Below are 18909 nucleotides of genomic sequence, written 5' to 3' on the forward strand. Positions count from 1 at the left end.
AGTTCATCACTTTAGATTTTGAAGTGTTTATTACAGCTTAGGGGCTACTCCCCAATTTCTCAGGCACATACTGAAGAGTCCTGGGTGTCCAGCCGAGGGGCTGGGTGCGCAGTGCTGAAGCAGCCCCCTCCCTCTGCTTGCCCCCCGCTCCCCAAATTAATGCCTTAGAAAAATGCAAAGCTCTTAATCTGCTTTGCATGTGATTTGAAAATAATGGCAGCGCTTCAGTGCAGTAGTTGTAAAAAACGCTCCAGGATCAAGCCGCGTTCTCAAATAACTGCTCCTCGTTTATTTTCTTCTTTTTATCGGTTTATTCTGTTGGGGCATTTAATCTTCCAATCTATACACACAGGATCTATGCAAGAGGAATATCATCCTATGAACCTTCCTTGCAGTTTCTGGAAGGTAAATCTTGAGGTAGCTGACCTAGGTACCGTGACTGTCCTCTCTGTGATTTAAAATGTTTTACTTAAAAAACCCCTCTTAAACTCTGGAAGTCACACAATGGCGTGTATCAAGGTTAGTGTTCCAATATAGTATAGCTTGTATGCTGTTTTCTGTTTGATTTTGGTTTGGTTGTTTTTTTGGTTTTTTGTTTTTTTTTTTTTTAAGTGTATTAACTTTCTGCAACTTGTGGCCTCTAGCTCAAGATGAGATTTTTTTAATGCATGCTGATTATTTCTGATTATTTGCATTTTATGCACTGAGTGGCTTACAGAGAGGTAACTAATTGCACAGCATTCCTCAGGCACCCCATGACTCTCCACAAAAGGGCACGCTTTCCTCTTAAGACTTGCACATCCCAGATGGCTTCAGATCTACGTCTCTGGTATCACTTCCACATTCCTAGGAAGGTGGAAAGCTGTTTGCTTGCAAAGCACGGTGGGGTGCGGGCACTGGTGGAGTGCAGGAGGACAGGAGGAGATGGGCGCAGGCTGACACTTCTGTGGGCTTCTGGCCCCCATTAGGCAAGTGTATGTGAGATGGGAGAGTGGAAAATTTGCTTCGGTCTTCCCATGGTTACCAGTTGTAAAATCTCATTTCCTGAGGCGCCCCACTGACACAGAAGAAAATAAGAAAACCGTGTGACAAAACTGCCAGCACTACAAGTTCCCCCATTGGCTGATGGTACCAGACAGATAATTTGGCTCTGCAAGATCCCCCTTCAGATACAGCGGTTTTGCAGCTCCTGCAGGATCCCTGGCCCCCACAGCTGTGGGCACCGCTCCAGCTGCATCCCATGGGGCTTCAGTGCTGGGGTAGAAAAAGCCCCAGGCTGGTGGGAAGGGCAGAACTAGCTGTCGGAGGGACGCTTTCTCACATGGGGGGTTGTTTGCACATGCTGGAGGGGTGCGGAAGGGGTCGGCGTGTGCCCGTGACCAGCGGAAAATTAGAGGTGTTATTGCAGGAACGGCTTCTGCAACCGTCAGCAGGCGGAGGCTGATCGCCTCCCCACATGCATTCGTCTGACTTCCTATTGATGCTGAGCACCACCATAAAAAAAAAAAGAAAAAAGAGTTGATGCTAAAAATACAAAGTAGAAAAGAGACTAGTGGGAATAACCACTGCATGTGAGTCCTTCAGTGCCTGCCTTTTTTGAGACTCCTGTTTTTCCCATGCCGGAAAAAAAAACAAACCACGTGTGCTGGTCTATAATAAACTGCATCAATGCCGAATGCGTGGTTTGACCCCTTGGCCCAGCAGTAAATCTCAGCCCAGAGAGGGCAGCTGCTGGAGGGGTCTCCCCTGCCACTTGTGGGGTTTTGGTGGAGCACCGTGCCCTGGGGAAAGCCACTGCTTAGCCCAGATCGCCACCGGGGGCTTCCGTGGACTTTCCACCATGTAAAAATAGATTTACCAGAGACCACTTACACTATCAGCTGCAGCATCACTGAAGGTGGTGGCAGCAAGTTAGGCCCACATGCTGGTGCACCAGCTAATAGTATGACTAAGAAAAACCCCCATCTCTTAAATAATCTTCTTGCATGTAATTTATTCTTAAGTGAACTCAAGCCTGGTTTAATCCCAAGAAAAAGGTATGAGCTAGTTGAAAGGTAGCTTCTGTAGATCTATATAAGGGCTTTCATGGCTTTCTCAGCTGGGGTCCTTGCAGAGCCACATGCTGTCCAAACCCTTTGCCACGCTCCCCGGGCTGCCTGCACTGTGCAGTGATGAGCTGGCTGCGCCAGATCAGCTGTCCAGGCCAAGCAAATCTGCTGCGCCCTTTCAGAAAGGAGAGGACTCGTTTCTACCATGATCTACTCTATTTTTTTTTTTTCCTTCTACTGTGAATATCTAAGATCCTGCTTAAAAAAAAAAAAAAAAAGCATGAGATTCCTCAGATAATTTACTTTTGTGGAAAAATATTATTTCCCAGTCAGTGAAACTTGCACTGACTTCAAATAGGTGGCTTCCAACCCTCCTGACAGACTGACACAGGCTTGAGGCAGGGAAAATTGCTGCCAGTGCCAATGCCAAAACCCAGTTGGCTGAAAGCTGGGGGACATGAAGTGTTGCTTTTTCTCTCTGGAGTAAACAGCAAATGCCCTGGAGCGCTCTGAGCATCAGGCAGGTACTGGGTAGGATGGAGGCCTGGACCACAAGCTGCCCGCAGCACACACTTTCAGTCAAGCTGATGGTCCCGGGTTTGCTTTTCTTCTCCAGCAAAACTGGAGATGAAGGCAGCAGGGATTATTTTTTTTGGAGTGATGAAGGCTGGGAGGGCAGAGCGCTGGGCTTTTCTGTAGATGTCTCACTCCCATCAATCAGGAAGTGGTGACGCAGGTTATGGGTTGGGTTTGAGGTTTTGGAAACCTTTTCTAAAAGTCGATCTCCTCGTCCTGTCGTATTTCTGAAGTGTGAAGCCGTGGTGAAAGCTGGTGGCGAGCTGGGGGATGCCGGCCAAAATGCAGCTCCTTATCAGATGTAATGGGAGGATTTTCCTGGCTATTTGTTTAATCCTCTTTGTGGGATACACAGCACAAGGTAAAACGGGGCGGTTGTTCTCTCAGTAATCCTCTTTCTGGGGTATGCAGTGTAGGACAAGTAGGCAGCCTCCGAATTTTTCAAACTGACCTTCTTCTAAGGGTAACAAGATCTGTTTTGCTAACATTTCATTTTCTGGAGGGGGAATGGTAAGAAAAAGTGCTTTTTGCTAGTGGAGCATTCCTGTGTCCCTTTCCCAGCTACTATGAGAAAAAGACTTCATAAAATAAGTTGCTGTATGTGGGTAGATTTTCAATAGATATATTTCAATATATATTCTTGAACTGTTCCTTTCATAGTGGACCGGTTACATACTGTTATTCAGTTATATTGTTACAGAGTATGTAACAGTTCCCATGTCATAACTACTATAGTCTACTTTTTTGGGGAGCCAGGAAAGGAAACTAGTTCTAAGTATGAGGAAATTAAACGGTTTATTTGGTACAATATTGCAACATGTAGCACTAAAAGAACTAAAAGGAAATGTTGATTCATGATGACATGTACCCTGAGGATTTGTTTCTCGTGAGAGAGAAGTGTTATTCAAGCATGTAGAGTATAATTTGTCCCCAAACCAAGGCTATGACAGCGACAGGCTTTCGTTATGTATCTACCACTTGGAGGCTGATCTTTGAGGGATTATGGCCTGCTTTTTATACACTGTTTATTTGTAAATTATTCAACTGAAGTTGTTTATTTTGTTGCCATTATTATTATTATTATTAAAAACTTCTTAATAATATGCTAAAAAGAAAATAAGTATGAAAAAGGAATATGCTGTAGAAGAAGTAGGAAATGATACATGTGAGATCTTTTTTCTCTTACAGAAGAGTGTAGGAGGTAGCTGAAAGCCACCTAGTGCATTATGGAAATATATAGGGCAATAGAGAAGTGTAATTACACAAAGATATTCCCAAGAAACCAAGAAAAAATAGATGAAGTGCCAACAGGGGGAGAATGTGCCAGGAGGCTTCAGAACAAATTAATTACACGAGACCAAAAGGAAGGATGAAACATCACTATTTTTATCGTTACTTTGCAATCGTTATTTTCTCCTTTTGGTGTTTTTTGAAGACTTTTCAGCAACAACCCCCATCAGGCATCTGAAGGGCTCCAGAACGGAAACTGTGGGTTTACGTAACTCTGAGACGTGTCTATGAGATGCCTGAACAGTCTCTCCTCTCGTGATGCACTCCGAGAACCTACGTAATCCCCAAATCCACTCTTGCAGCAGGTGGCTCTAGGCATGCCTTGAGTTTTCAACCTCCCCACCAAAACTCATCTCGTCAAGCTAGAGGGGCTAACCTGAGATGGGCAATGCCAAAGCGGGGTCAGCCCTGACCCCCACTGGAGCCAGCAGAGAAAAGGAGGGTGCAGGAGCCAGCTCTCTGCTGGAGTGGCATTTCCCCAGGGGAGTCTGAGATACCTGTGCCAGCTTTGGGGAGAGCTGCAGGTAGCCGAGCCCATGGGATCCCCAGAGACGTGCTGTGCCGCGAGCCGGGGATGAGCTCTGCTGCGACATTGGTGTGAGGTGGTGGTTTCCCTCTGGGTTTTTGTTTCTAATTCCCGTGGACTTCCCAGTGCCGTGTGTGAAATGCACCTGACACCCCTGATAGCAGAGATGTTACTTAGGGATATCAGTAGCTATTTTAAAAATATTTTCAGGGTTAACTTACTTTTTGGCAGTTGAGCAATCAGGGTCACACAAATTACTGTCTTCCACTCCTTTAAGCTTTACTGGGTACTCATAAAGTTAATAGGTCCTGGTGAACAATGTCCTGTTTCCAGTAAATAATACATGGCTGATTTGATCAGGTGCTCCGATGCAGAAGGCAAGGTACAAGAGAGTGAGGTGCCGACCCGACTCCTGGTCAGCTAACTGCATCGAAGAGACAGGGCCCTGGTTTTACATGCACAATGGTGGAGCCAACAGGATCCTTCCTCCCATGGCAGACCCGTCCCTGTAAGTTCATGTGCCGCACAACTGTCATTCATGTAAGCACCCAAAAATGTCCAGTATTCCCGTCTCAACAGTTGTGTCTCACCCAAGGGAACATGAAGCTTTGGTGTGTTCCCTTATGAGACAATAAAATAGTAAATTGGGAATAAACTAGCTGCCGCTCTGCATTTCAGGATGAAGAGATACCAGGAGCTGGGCGACATATTCCCACTCTCAGACGAGGAGTCTGGCTCCGGGTCTGATGTTGCAGTGGAAACGGAGCCAGCGTCTGGGTCAGGGCTTGGCGATGGCAACAGCTTCTCCGAGGCAAAGCTGCCCGTCTTCCTAGCGGGCCTGCGAGGCAGCGAGCTGAAGCAAAAGCTCACGGAGGAGGATTTGCTGCTGTAGAGCTGGAGACATCGGCCTCTTCGTGACAGCAGCTGCTCCCTCGCCTCCCGCATCTCCTCTCCGGTGCCTGACCCAACGTGGTGGCCACAAAGCGGTTTTAAATCAACTCCAAATCAATAAAAACTTTGCCTTAAGATCTCCATTTCACTAAAAATCTTAATGTGGTCTGAACTTGCCCTTTGCTTTCTGTGAGTGGGGCAGCGATCCCAGTCAGGGGAAAACAGGTTCTGGGGGCCCTGCCTGATCTGTGTGGACATTATCGTGCTCCAGGGGTAATAAATTAAAAACCTTTGTGCGGCGGGACGCGCCCGCGCATTAAAAAACCTCAGCTAATGACGTAAAGACCGTTCGTAGACGCTCCCTCGCGCCTCCTCGCTCCTGCGTCCCCGAAAAAGCGCAGAGTCTCGCCACACGTTCGGCGACGACCGTTACTTCCTGTCACAGGCTGCCCCCGCCGCAGCGCTGCCGCTCCCGGCCGCTAGGCGGCGCCCTCCCGCCGCAGCGCGCATGCGCCGCCCCAGCCCCGACCCCGCCCGGCCCTCGGCGGGGATGGAGCAGGCGGGCGGCGGGGAGCGGTCACGTGCGGCGGGAGGGGGGCGTGGCGTGGCGGGCTGTAAGGTCACATGACAGGGGCGCGGGCCGGGGCGGCTGGTGCTGGCGGCGCGGGAGTCGGCGGGGCTCGCACCATGGTGAGTGTGTTTGCGCGGGGCGGCCGCTCCCGCGGGCCGTTACCCGCCAACCGCCGCTGCGCGCGAGCGGCCCGCCCGGGCGGGGGCTCTTTCCCCTCCCGCCGTCCCTTCCCACCTGTGGCTCCGGGCGGTGCGTGAGGAGAGCCGCCCCGCCGGGCGCGGTTTGCCCTCCTCCGCCGCCGCCGGTTGTCCCTCCCCGCGCTCCCGGCCCGGCCGCGGAGCGCCCGGTGCCCCGCGCCGGCCTGGCCGACCCCCTCCCCGGCCTGCGTCACGCGGCCGCGCTGCCCACCTCCCCCCCCCCGCCGCCCGGGCCTGGCGGCGGCCGCGGCGGGCGGGGTTGCCCCGCGGAGGGAGGCGGCGGCCCCGCCGGAGCCGCTGCTGGGCGGGGCGGGCTGGGGGGGAGAGCTGCCAAAACTGCAGGGGCCGAGGTGGCGAAAAAACAAAGGTTTGGGGTATCTAATGTGGCTTACGGGTTAAGACTTGGGACGTTCCGCTGCTCCTCCCCCGTGCGGACGCGCCCCCGCCAATACAGGGTTCAGTCGTGAAACTCGGCTTCCATTTTTTCCGACACGGCTGCTGTTGGAGAGGCTTTGGGGAAAGTGCATGTGATAGTCCTGGAAACATTAGTAAATCCTTCAGCAGTCCTGTAAGGGAGCGCCTAAAATGACAGCAGTTGGTGGTGAACCCTTGGGGCTGGTGAAATAGCGGCTGCTTTGTGCTGAGCAGGGTTGGCTTGGGCAAAGTACTTGGTGTGCTGTGATGTCTAGATCTAAAAAACCATGTCTTTTAAAGAATCGGCTAGATCAATGCACTTGGGTTTCTGAAGCGTTCCTTAACATGTGTCTCTGTGGCTGTGAGACACGCAAAAGCTTTTCAGGGCTCCATGTGAAGCTGAGACTGGGATTTCTGCACCATGTATCAGCTGCTGGGAGTCCTGCAAGTCCTTTAGTACTGCTATAACATGTAAGGACTGAATGCAGAGAGGTTTTGGTCCTGATGTAGCAAAATTTTCAGCGTCTGTCTTTTGCATGAAACCAAAAAACGTAGCCAAGCGTTCAGCTAGCTTCTGACAACCTTAGTTCTCTGTCTTGATTTTCTTAAGCTGTAACATAATAAGCCATACGATGGCTTCTTGAAATACTTCTTGTTTTGCATAGTTTCCTTGCAGCAGTATCTTCGATAGCAGCTGGAGGAGATACCAGCTGTTGATTCCTTTATTCCATATGTTCTTGTCCTCTTTGGATGAGATCACGGCTAATTTCTAAGGGGTACAGCTGAAATATTCACAGTATCTTGAGAAGTGATGTATTACCAGTGTTAGGTCTGACTGTTTTAAATGATGGTACAGCTTCATAATTTGAAAGGTACTGTGTGAACACCTTGTATAATGTTTACTTGAAGGCAAAGTGCTTCCTTGCTTAGTTGGGAGGGGGAAGTATAAGGCTAATCTGGAAAAAAAAGAGTACGGTTTCTAAGGGAAAAATATGGGCATGCACAAAAGTAACTTGTGTAACAGTTTGGAATAGTCTAAAGATTTGTAATTGTTGAAACACGTTTCTTTCTCTGTCCCTCTTCCCCAGGAGCAAAAAATCAAGAATGGTTCTATCTACTGTGTAGTCATTTAAAAAAAAAAAAAAGTTTCAGCAGTTAATGTGAATATATGCTTGGCAGAGACTTGGAAGAGAGATCGGTCTTCTGCTTCCCTCTGAGAATGCAAACTCGATCCAACTAGGTTTTGCTTACGGTTATATACATCTTTGTGGATTGAACTAGGGCGGCTTGCTATCTGAACAGGTACAAAGTCAGTTTAGTCTGGTGTGAATCGCTGCTTTATAGCTCAGGCTTGCACCATGTCTTTGCTTGACGTGTAAGGGTAAGCAAAAAGTCACTTCATGCTCCTACGGCTAAGCAGTAGCATTCAGATCAAACTTTCTTATAGACTTTCATTTCAAACTTCAGGTCCCCAGAATGTCTTGAAATGTGTTCATACTCAGTTTTTGAGATTAAATCAGTGAAGTGAGAATGACTATTTCATGTATACCAAATTCATCTAGTTGAAGCGGATGCTCTTGTTTGAGAACGTAGTGCAATTTCTCCCAAAAAACCCCAAATCACACTGAATTAGTGAAGCGTTGTCTGCTTTAGTACGTCAAAGCAGATTAGTGCCTAATTCTTAGGAGAAAATGTGGCCTTTAGTACTAATCTCATTGAGTTTTCCATAGAGCCGCTAATGTGTTTTGCGGCTTCTCATAAGAAATGTTAGTGCAAGGTCAAAGGATGGTCTCTCCTAATTTCTTGTGTTTAGTTCTGGTCACAAGTTGGTGCCTCAGGAATGCTGTTGTAAGGTGAGGACAAACATTTAATGCATATAATGGATTGGTGCCTGGAGCAGTATTACAGGCAAACTTGTAACACGCATTCTATCTGCTGGCAGAGTTATGTAGCTAACATAAGTTATATGAAGAACCTCTGCCTCGTGAACCTGCTAGCATTCTCTTCATTTACTGAGACAACTATGGGGTCTAGAATGCTAGATGAACAACTGGCTTTTGTCACTGTTTTTTTAAGTCTCCAATACATAATGGCTTTGTAACTTCATGGCAGCACAAATGTTTTTCCCCAATGTATAGTGTGCAGCAGTAAGTAAATATCACATTTAAAATGGACTGTCCACTGTGTAGTAACTTATCTAATTCTTGTTATTCCAGAGTTTTCTTGGAGGCCTGTTTGGTCCTGTTTGTGAGATTGATGTTATTCTTAATGATGCTGAAACACGAAAACCAGCAGAAATCAAAACAGAAGATGGTAAAGTAGAAAAGCATTTTCTCTTCTATGATGGAGAATCAGTTTCAGGAAAGGTATATATATATTTTTTAGGTGACTATTAATTACTGTACTGATTCTGGCATGCCAATGCATATACGAAGTTAAATGAAAAACTGATATAAGCAAGAGCTGCAATTTCATCTTGTGATCTGATTCAAAGAGGAAACAGTGTTTTCCTATAAATGGTCTTTTTAACCAGAGTCATGCAGGCAACTGATAAAACTGAATGTTTTGAACAGTAGCTGTTTATTTGTTTCTGGTCATTCTGTATTTATGTATAAGCTTTTCGTGCAACTGCGTGGAATCCTGTTGTTGCCTCTGATGGGAAAACTATTCCAAACTGGATCCCCCTGCTTCCCCTTACCCTTGAAATCCACAACCTGACATGTGTAACAGTAATTTTTGGCTGGTGCTGCCAACCTATTTTCCATACCCTGAAGCTAAGCCTAGCATTTCATGCCCTGAAGTGGTTTCTGGAGTTGCATCGGAGGAGCAATATATTAAGTTCAGCTGGCTGCTGAGTCAACAAGAGTTTTCCTTGTTGGAGGGGAGTGGGGTGGTGGAAATTAAGACTTATTGCCAGAAAGATTTTTCTACTTTCAGTATTGCACCTAGGAACTCCTTGCCATCATTCTAGTTTTACTGAAGGCATTCTCACTCTCTGGAGTATTTCTGTTATGATTCACTTTTTCTCTAAAAAAATGTGATCCAGGTATGCGGTTCTGAGATCAGCTTCTAAATACCTACTTCGATCTTGACTGACCTGTTGTCACTGGGCATCTTCCTGCTCTTAAGATATCTTTCCATGCTACAATCTTGGTTCTCTAGAAAGGTCTTTTCAGGGATGTGAAATTCACAAGATGGGCCTTAAACTCAGGAAACTGAGGGAACCAGCTTTTGTATGTTCACTGGCCTGAGCAGTTCTTGCTGTATCAGTGAACCCCTGGGAGATGCCTGATGAGTTTTGGCTAACACAAGCACAATGGGATGAGGAGGTCTGAAAGACCAGACATTTATTGGACAACCTCCCTCTACTTTCCTCCTTGTTTTCTTCACAGAGATAGATTATTCAAGTGATTCACTTCCTACTCGGGTATCAATGATGTACTGGATTTTAAGGTACAGGAATTTCTCTGGTCATCACTACCCTGTAAGAAAAAACTATATATGCTTAATATATACAGGTTGCCATAGAAAGTAACCTTATGGAATCTTTTCTTGTGAGGCGAGGTCTGTTTGTGAGAATCAAATTCACAAATGGCGATCTTGATAGTAGGTTTCATTATCTGTTATTTTGCACTGACTTTTCTAACACCAATACTTAGCTATCTGCTGAGGCAGGGACTTAAGTTCACCTGACTTGAAAGGAATGCATCTCATGGAAATTCTTTCTTGGACTTCCAAATGTGACTGTCAGAAGATGCTTTGAAGCTCTCTGCCTTCAAAGATGGCAAGAGGGTCACTACTGGCTTATGTGAACTTTCTTTAAGCTCTGGCTTGGATTCTTAATTTTGGGACTTGAAAGTTTCAAGCTTAGTTATTACATTCAGTCTCATGGATGATTACATTTTTAAGTGCATTAGTGGAGCCTTGGTAATGGTTTAATTTCATAATCACTTGTTTAATTTGGTTGCATTCAAGCTCAGGTAGTGCTGTTGAGGAGAGGTCTCAGTTTCTGTAGGCATGTAGTAATATGTTTTGCTTTTTACTAAGATTGTGTATTAGAGTGTTGAAAAATTTTAACTGTGGTGTTGTGTGGTGTTTTTTTTTTTTTCCCTTGGTAGGTGGACATCTCCTTTAAGCAGCCTGGGAAAAGACTAGAGCACCAAGGAATTAGAATTGAATTTGTAGGACAGATCGGTGAGTTTACACTATAAAGGGGATGCTAGGTATGTGTGTTTTGTGGAACTTGGCGCTTGTGACTGCTGGCAGTTTTTCTCAAACATTGCAACCTGATTGGGTTAGTGGATGACAAGTGACAGAAGATTATATCCTCCTTATTTTAATGCAAGTGATGTACTGATGTGTGCTAGTCAGGAAGTCATCGGGAGGGAAGAAATGTACTTGTGAGGGAGAACTGGGACGGTGAGTATTAACTAGCCTGAGGCAGATGGAAGAGGTTAACTAAGAACCACTAGAAATTTCTGAAAACTAAAGTTGTGGCCATGGTGCACATGATTTCTGCTTCCTGTATTTCACACTATTCATTTTTAACTTAAACCCTGTCTCCCCTCTGATTATAAATGATGAATGACTCTGATGTAAAAAGCAAATCAAAGCACTTGATTTTTTTTTTTTCTACCTCTGCCTTGTATTTAAGGTTCCAAGCCAAAATACTGGATGTGCCTACTGTGCCAGACTTCTTAATTCATGTCTTTAATTCTGGCACTGAAAGAGAAGAACTATAGAAAAGAAATGATGTGGCAGCCTATAGGAAAACACTTATAAAATAATTCCTTGGTTGATTTTTCTAAAACATGGTTTTGTACTGTTAGTGTTGAAACTTCAGAGGATCTTTGTGCTTTTTAGTAAGATAATGTGGCATTGCCATTAAGAACGTCATTTTCTTACAACTGTATCCAAATTTAGTTACATTTGAACTATGAAGAATCTTGATCACATCTAACCTCTTCCTACCAGTCGAGGTAATCTCTCTGCACCCTTAGGCTGATGCTAAAATTCCTTCCTTCTCTGTTAGAGGGCTGTTTGCATTATTGTCCCTCTTGGAAGTAATCCTTCAAGTTTCAGCCTTGTACAATTGACTTTGATTGCCGTTTCACAAATTTTCTATTTCTGATCAGTCAGTATGCTCCAGTACCCTGTGTCTGAACTGTTATGTATCAGGTATGACTGTGTTCTGACAAAGCTTTATGCTTTGATGTTTTGATCAGCGGAGGCTGTAAAAGCAAACTTCAGAATAAAGGAGCAATATACTGGGAATGAGGCATTTAGAGGCAGGGAAGAAACAGAGCTCACGCTTGTCAGCTTCATTTAGTTTGTTGTCATCTAATAGCTGCAGAGGCGGTTCTTCATCTACTGTGATGCATAAATTTTATTCTCTGACCGAGAGAATCGATGTGGTGTTTGCTGAATGTTGTGTGTTTCTGGGACTTCCTATGCTATGGTTGCGCTATGGTTTAGCAGTCCTCAGAGTTGTGCAGAAGTGGCTTAAGCTACTGCTTTTTGTACTTGTCAAGTTTTTCTTGCATCCTTTTGAATTTTAATATAGTAATACAAAAAGCATCTTCGTGATGTGATCTGTCTCTGCACTACTTGGAGACTAGCTCCAGCTCCACAGGCGTATTTTAAACTAACTCTTCAGATTACAACTTTGTGACTGGCACAAAAAGTATTGGATATGTAACAGTAAATGAACTTTGCATTATATAAACACTTGTCATAGCAAACAAAGTACACATTCGATAATCGGTAGTCATATCAGAAAATAAGCAGTTACTAGTTAAAATGTCAGTTTCTATAAAATTGGCAATGATGAACTGTGGAGTTCATGTGTTTAGTTGGTTTATTCTCTTGTGGAAAGCTTCAGTCTGTGTAAAACCCACTACTGATGATGTTCTTAGCTGATATTTTCAGTTGTGGATTGTAGAGAAGCTTGATTCTATATACTAAAGTGTTTGGATTTTTTTCTAACTTTCTAAGTTTTATCTCGGTGACAATTGTATGACAGAGATCTAGGGATGAATAATAATGATACTTGTCTGGGGACCAGTTGTTGCTGTGAAACTGGTGTGTCTATGCTTGTGTATTAAGAACTTCTTTTCAAATGAATGACTTAGACCAGCAGTCATAATAAACCATTTGATTGTAGACTAGCAGTAATAATAAACCATTTGATAGATGTTGCTAACCTGTGAGAGACTACTTGGGATCAGTGGCTTCTCATAAATGAGCCAGTCTTGATATTGCTTAGGTTTTGTCCCTTCAGCAGTGAGTGCTGGAAGCCAAAATTGGGCAATGCTAATTACACAGAATGCAAGGCGAAAAGTAGTTAGGTAAATGTCATTAAAAAAGATGCCGTGCTAGTGAAGCTTCAAATACATATTCTGTTTGTTGCAGTTAGCTCTTTAGGAATGCTTACTGTAGGTTGCTGCAACTCAGGTTACTGCTTACTGTAGGTTGCTAAACTTAGGAAAACTTGTTAAAACTTTTGGTTAAATGTCTGTCACTCAAGTCAAATTAATTGCTTGTGTTGTCCTGTCCCTTCTGCTCCTGCCAAATTAGAGACCAGTTTTTTTTAAAAAAAACGACACTGAGACGTTTTCCTTTAACTTCCTCAACTTTAGAACTCTTCAATGACAAAAGCAATACCCATGAATTTGTAAACTTAGTGAAAGAACTGGCCTTACCTGGAGAACTGACACAAAGCAGACGCTATGACTTTGAATTCATGCAGGTTGAGAAGCCATACGAATCCTACATTGGTGCCAATGTCAGACTGAGGTTTGTAACTCTTAATCCTTCTCTCCTTCCCTGCAGAAAATTCATAATTTAGCCATTATGCTGTCCCTTCCTCCTTTTGGATTTCAGGTCAGACTTGTAACAGCCAGTAGCTAGCGTGCCTTGACTGAAGTTGTTGAGATCATGTTATAATGTAGCCCTTTCTACTTCATTTGGGATTACTTAGTGTTGTTTGTATAGATTAAATTCTTTCAGTTCAGTTAAGTGAAGACAGCCCATGTCTTTCCTTTAAAAAAAAAAAAAAGAGAAAAACACAACCAAACAAAATACTCCCACATTTCTACTTATGTGTGCTTTGTCTTGTATTTTGGTGTCTTATTCTTTTCTGCTTAGTCTTAAGAGAATGTACTCTTGTCTTTCAAAAAATACCTCTATTTCAGAACATAAGGGCTTTTACTTATGCAGTTCCGAATAATTATGGCTAACTTGGTGGCTTTCTTCCTAGGTATTTTCTAAAAGTGACAATAGTGAGACGGCTGTCAGACTTGGTGAAAGAATATGATCTGATTGTTCACCAGCTTGCTACATACCCAGATGTAAACAACTCCATTAAAATGGAAGTAGGCATTGAAGACTGTCTTCATATAGAGTTTGAATACAATAAGTCAAAGTAAGTGTCACTTGGAACAAAACACATTCCAGTAAATATCTCAGGATAAAAAGGTAGAGTATGTAATATTTGATGAACAACCTGGCATCTCGAGACTTAAAATGTAAAGCAACATTTTCAATTATTATTGTGTTGGTCTGTTTAGTTATTAATTACGCAGTGGCCTTTTTTGAGGAATACTTGTCTGTTCTGCCTTCAGTACTAATAGGAAGGTGACTAGCAAATATTTAAGACTTGATTTGTGGATTTGTGCTTTTTCAATGTAACTGTAGTACAATACTTCCCTTACTCATACTGTGATGATGGAAAGGTACTAATTGCACTGGTCTGGCTGAGATGCTTAGCTCAGAGGAGAAGTAAGCTCTAAGTAATTAACAGGTAGATAAGGTAACTGCCTGTATAACTTGCATTCAAGAAGATGTAAAAGTTGTGTTTATTCTTTAATGAAAACCCCCATTCTGTTCTTTTAAAGGTATCACTTAAAGGATGTGATTGTTGGAAAAATCTATTTCCTCTTAGTGAGAATAAAAATTCAGCACATGGAGTTGCAGCTGATCAAAAAGGAGATTACTGGAATTGGTAAGAGAAACAAAGTCCAAAAGAAACAACAACTTGTATGCTGGTTGAGCCTTATCCAAACCTGGAGAGTGAAGTCAATCGTTGCAGCTTTGGCTAAACTGGTGCTCCATGTGCTTTTTTCTCACTGGTGTTTGACTACCATTTGCATTTTGTGCTTTGGTAATTATATTTAGTAGTCAGTGTTGTCAGTCTGTAGCACTGTTCTGGGGTTGTGACTGTCAAGCTAGCTTCACAAACGTGAACGTAAGCATAAATATGCAGCAGCTTAATCAGTCTTGATAGATAATGAACAAGGGAAAAGGTGTAAAGTGCCTTTGCAGAGATTGGTTGGTAAAGTGGGCCAGGAAAAGATAAGCATGGATCTCTCATGTTCTAGAAATGTGTCATTTTCGGTCAGCCTAAAACTGGTATGACGGAAAAATCAAGAGACTTTGAAGCAGAAACTGTTTGATTATTGCAGATCAGCTTGTACATCCTGGAACTAGGAAGGCAGGAAGAGTCTGTGGCTCATGACTTCATTTCCCGGCAGCTGGGGTCCTAGTAATGAGAATGAGAAAGCCTCCATAGCAACAGAGGAGAGACAGAAAGCTTTACTTTATTGGTGGCTTTTGAGGCTAAATTAGGTACCCTGGTTTCTTCATTCTGGGCCCTGGAGAAAGGTGGCTCTTGTGCCAGGTGATAACTCTTCAGGTTTCTAGTCTGATCGTGGCCCAGCAGACAAGTCACTGGCACTGCCCACCAAACAGAACTGTTTCACAAGTCCTACCCTGCATGCTTGTCCCTTATTTAAAGCCTCCATACCCAGGGCTCCTTTGAAGCACTGGCTACTGCCTCTTTTGTGTCCGTGTGGGAAGGAGAGAGTAAGAGAGAGAGGGTTTTGCTTGCTTTAGCTGTGTGTAACTTGCAAGACAAAGGCAAAAAATGTGGTGGTGTGTAATTTAAATGCTGCTGAGTAAAAATTGCTGCGTAAAGCTTTGTAAATGTTTAAAACTAAAGTGTGTGTTCTCACAGTGGAAACTTGTTTCACCAGGACCCAGTACCACAACGGAGACTGAAACCATTGCAAAGTATGAAATAATGGATGGTGCACCAGTTAAAGGTAAATAACCGTACTTGTTTTAAAGGCTAAGAATTTGGAGTTAAAACTGTATTTAAAAAAAACCTGGAGGAGAAGGGATGACTTGTATAATTTTTTCTTGGAGAAACCACACTTCTCTTTAGGTTGCTGACATGATAGTGGATTTTCCTATTCAAAGCAGACATTTTTATTGACTTAGAGCGTATTTGGGATCCTATTCGTCGTTGGAAATTCTGTGACCGATGCTTTTATTGTTTTGGTTCAAACCTGACTCAGTGGTGCAGAACAGCTCTAGAGAGTTCAAGATACTGATCCTTTTGTCTTGCCTGGCTACCATGCTTCTACTGAGAAAATGTTCCCACTTTTTATTTCACACTTGCCTCTGTGCTCAGTGTTTGTGGTGTGTGGTGGTGGTTTTTTTTGTTTTTTTAACCAAGGAAGTAGCATGGTGAGTGTTTGGGGAAGCTGCCTTTATTTTGCATGTCTTCTGAAACTGAACTAATGACATCCAGTTTTAAAGGAACTAATTGAAACTTTCTTTTTTAAGGTGAATCAATTCCGATAAGACTGTTCTTAGCAGGGTATGACCCAACTCCAACAATGAGGGATGTGAACAAAAAATTTTCAGTGAGGTACTTCTTAAATTTAGTGCTTGTGGATGAAGAAGACAGACGATACTTCAAACAACAGGTATGGTTAGTCTTGTTGTAGAACTACCTGGGCTGTTGTACATGCTGCTTTGAATATCCAACATGTGAGAAGCCACCTGTGCTTCATGTACGGTTTAAGCATTTCTGCTGCTGAGTGTATTGAAAATGCTATCTTGCAAAAAGGAGCCAAGGGGATGACGAATACTACTTTAGCAAGGATGGGATGCTCATTGCCACAGAGCAGCCTTGCATTGTGAATATCCAAACAGAACACTGTGGCTAGAATGAGATACAGGTGCATTTGTTTGCTTGCTTGATTAAACTACTGCAAATAGATTCTTCTCCCAGCCCAGCTTCAAAATTGCAAAATTGTAATAAGTGCTGAGACATTTGACTGAAAACGTAACAAAAGTTGAGGATGTGCTGAGGAAAGGAAAAGAGGGTCACTGGAATGAAGCTATGTGGATTAGATCAGAATTTTAATTCTAAAGAATGGACAAGGTAATATAATTAAATATGGAAAACAAAAGTAAGGTGGACCATACATGGGCTTTGGATTTTGAGAAAAGGAGGAAGAAAAATTTCTTGGACCCTTGAATACCATTGAAGTGGGGAGTAGGATTGTTAAGGAAGAGGTGACTGCTCAGGATTGATAGAGGTAAGCGTTCAGGTAGTAACTAAATATGTAAACCTAATTACTTGAGTCTTTCTGTTACTTAAAGAACAGTGCAGTACATATGGAAAGTAATGGGATGTTTTTTCAAGTGTCTTTGCCTATTAGGAACTTATGATAATGGTGCTTGGTACTACTGGTTTAATTGTAAATGGTTGTTTCAAAAATGTTTGCTTCCTCAAATAGGAAATAATTTTATGGAGAAAAGCTCCTGAGAAGCTGAGGAAACAACGAACAAACTTTCACCAGCGATTTGAATCTCCAGAATCACAAGCATCTGCTGAGCAACCTGAAATGTGAACTGGTATAAGGTGAAGAACTTTGCGATGCTTCAGCAGGTTAAAGGCGGCAGCAGCCTGTGAGAAAAGGCCAAAATTCTCATTACAACTGTCTTCCTTCATCTTGCAGTGCTGCATTTACCATACTACTAAAGCGTTCTTCAGTTAAACATTCAAGTATGTATATACATTTAAAATAAAGTGCTTTCTCAAACACTGGAACTTTCTTAAGCTACTATTTTATACTGCACATTTATTTGATAATGTTATATGCACTTGAATATGCATAAGCTTATATCTAGTTATTTCCATGCATGGTAGGCTGGTATATTTGATTTTTGCTGATCACCTATCTGGTGTAGACTAAAGCATTTCCCTTCTCTCATGTTGTTTATTGCATGTTTCTTTCCAATGTTGCTTATTTGTTTTGCTTTGAAACTACAGTAAGACACAATTGACTAAATCACACTAAAAATCGAGGTTTACGGTGAATTTGTCCTAAGATTTGATTGTTAGACTGGGTTTAACTGAAACTGCATGTATATGCACTATGACTATGATAACTGTGGAGCCTTCAGACACCTTACCAAGGTTTCTAAGAAGCTTTGAATCTGTCAGTAGCAAAGAATGTTAGGAAGCATCTTTGCCCTCCCTGCCCCGGTTCTTTCTCTGCTTTATTCCTCTAAGCCTTTCACATGAGTCACTCGTGACATCTGGGGGCTCGTTGCCCAGGAACTAGTGACTGTAGAGATGTTGTCACAGTTTTGCCTTCAGCGGGTAAAGTATTTGAAAGTAATTATCTCTTATTGATGAAATAAATGCTGGTAACATTGTTTCATGTATTTGCAAAATAATCAATGTGGTTCCTCCTGGCTTCACGTTTCCACTGTCTTCACAGTCTGTCCCCTCACTGTCCTGACAGGAGAGGCAAAACGTCCTCAAGGACATCCTCTTCCTAGTCCATCTGGGCCTTTTAGGAGGGCAAACAAGCTTTTTGTGGTCTTCTGGAAAGGTATTTTGAAGCTGGGCAAGCCTTAAAACTGTTAGGAGCTTGTCTGGCAGAGCAGATCGTTTGTGTTAATCATCTCATATGCATTTAGTGTCTGAAGAAACAGCTTACAGGAGTCGGCCTTCACCGTTCACAGCTGAGCGTGTCGTCTGTGGCCAGACACGTGGCTCGGGCAGAATGCGAAGCCGGCTGTGCTTGTAGTTCACTTGGCCTTTAAACCAAGACTTCTCAGCTCCGGTGCAAGTGTCATCGGTAACCTTACTTTATGAGTAAGTAAATAATCGAATTACATTTCTGTAAGAACTGTTTTATTACTGTGGCACTTTGATAAAGCAGACACAGACTCTGTGTACTTAACGCTAGGATACTTCTAATGCGGATGTCTTTGAGAGCAAAGTTAACTCCTTCATGTAAGTGCCTGTTCAGAAACTTAAAGTAAAAAGCCAAATATTTTCATGGTCACTTGCATGTTGTAATCTGGAAATGATTCCAAGAGATTTTGAAAACTTGATTGTATTTAACCAGCCTCAGATTGTGCAACCATGTATAATAAACGGGAAACATACTGAGCTGCTACTTGAATTATTAAAACAACTATTCTCACTACCCTCCGGGTCGTCTTTGTTGCTTGCCTCTGCCCTTTGCAGCTGCAGCCTGTGCTGCTTCGGGATCCCCTTCAACGAGCGCACCGGGCGGGGCCTCTGCC

General features: G+C 43.2%; 2 protein-coding genes across 5 annotated transcripts; both read left to right on the forward strand.

The window, feature by feature from the left end:
- The first annotated feature begins 2868 nt into the window (after nucleotides 1–2868).
- On the forward strand, nucleotides 2869–5462 carry SRGN (serglycin). The gene is made up of 3 exons (XM_065639414.1): nucleotides 2869–2985; nucleotides 4801–4948; nucleotides 5119–5462. The coding sequence occupies exons 1-3, from the start codon at nucleotides 2895–2897 to the stop codon at nucleotides 5330–5332; spliced, it is 453 nt and encodes a 150-aa protein (XP_065495486.1). The 5' UTR covers nucleotides 2869–2894; the 3' UTR covers nucleotides 5333–5462.
- A 488-nt stretch (nucleotides 5463–5950) lies between these two features.
- Nucleotides 5951–18809, forward strand: VPS26A (VPS26 retromer complex component A). 4 transcript variants are annotated; one of them, XM_065638761.1, is made up of 10 exons: nucleotides 5951–6021; nucleotides 8730–8879; nucleotides 10632–10707; nucleotides 13152–13308; nucleotides 13772–13936; nucleotides 14409–14515; nucleotides 15546–15614; nucleotides 16141–16283; nucleotides 17103–17227; nucleotides 17325–18809. In XM_065638761.1, exons 1-9 carry the CDS (start codon nucleotides 5956–5958, stop codon nucleotides 17214–17216), a joined length of 1047 nt encoding a protein of 348 aa, XP_065494833.1. In that variant the 5' UTR covers nucleotides 5951–5955; the 3' UTR covers nucleotides 17217–17227; nucleotides 17325–18809. The 4 variants fall into 4 exon arrangements, with proteins under 4 accessions (XP_065494833.1, XP_065494832.1, XP_065494834.1 ...); XM_065638760.1 differs by having other exon boundaries at nucleotides 17103–18809; XM_065638762.1 differs by lacking the exon at nucleotides 5951–6021 and adding an exon at nucleotides 7629–7815 and having other exon boundaries at nucleotides 8730–8826; nucleotides 17103–18809.
- The last annotated feature ends 100 nt before the right edge of the window (nucleotides 18810–18909 follow it).

This window comes from Caloenas nicobarica, chromosome 7, assembly GCF_036013445.1.
Source record: "Caloenas nicobarica isolate bCalNic1 chromosome 7, bCalNic1.hap1, whole genome shotgun sequence".
Classification (NCBI taxonomy): Eukaryota; Metazoa; Chordata; class Aves; order Columbiformes; family Columbidae; genus Caloenas; species Caloenas nicobarica.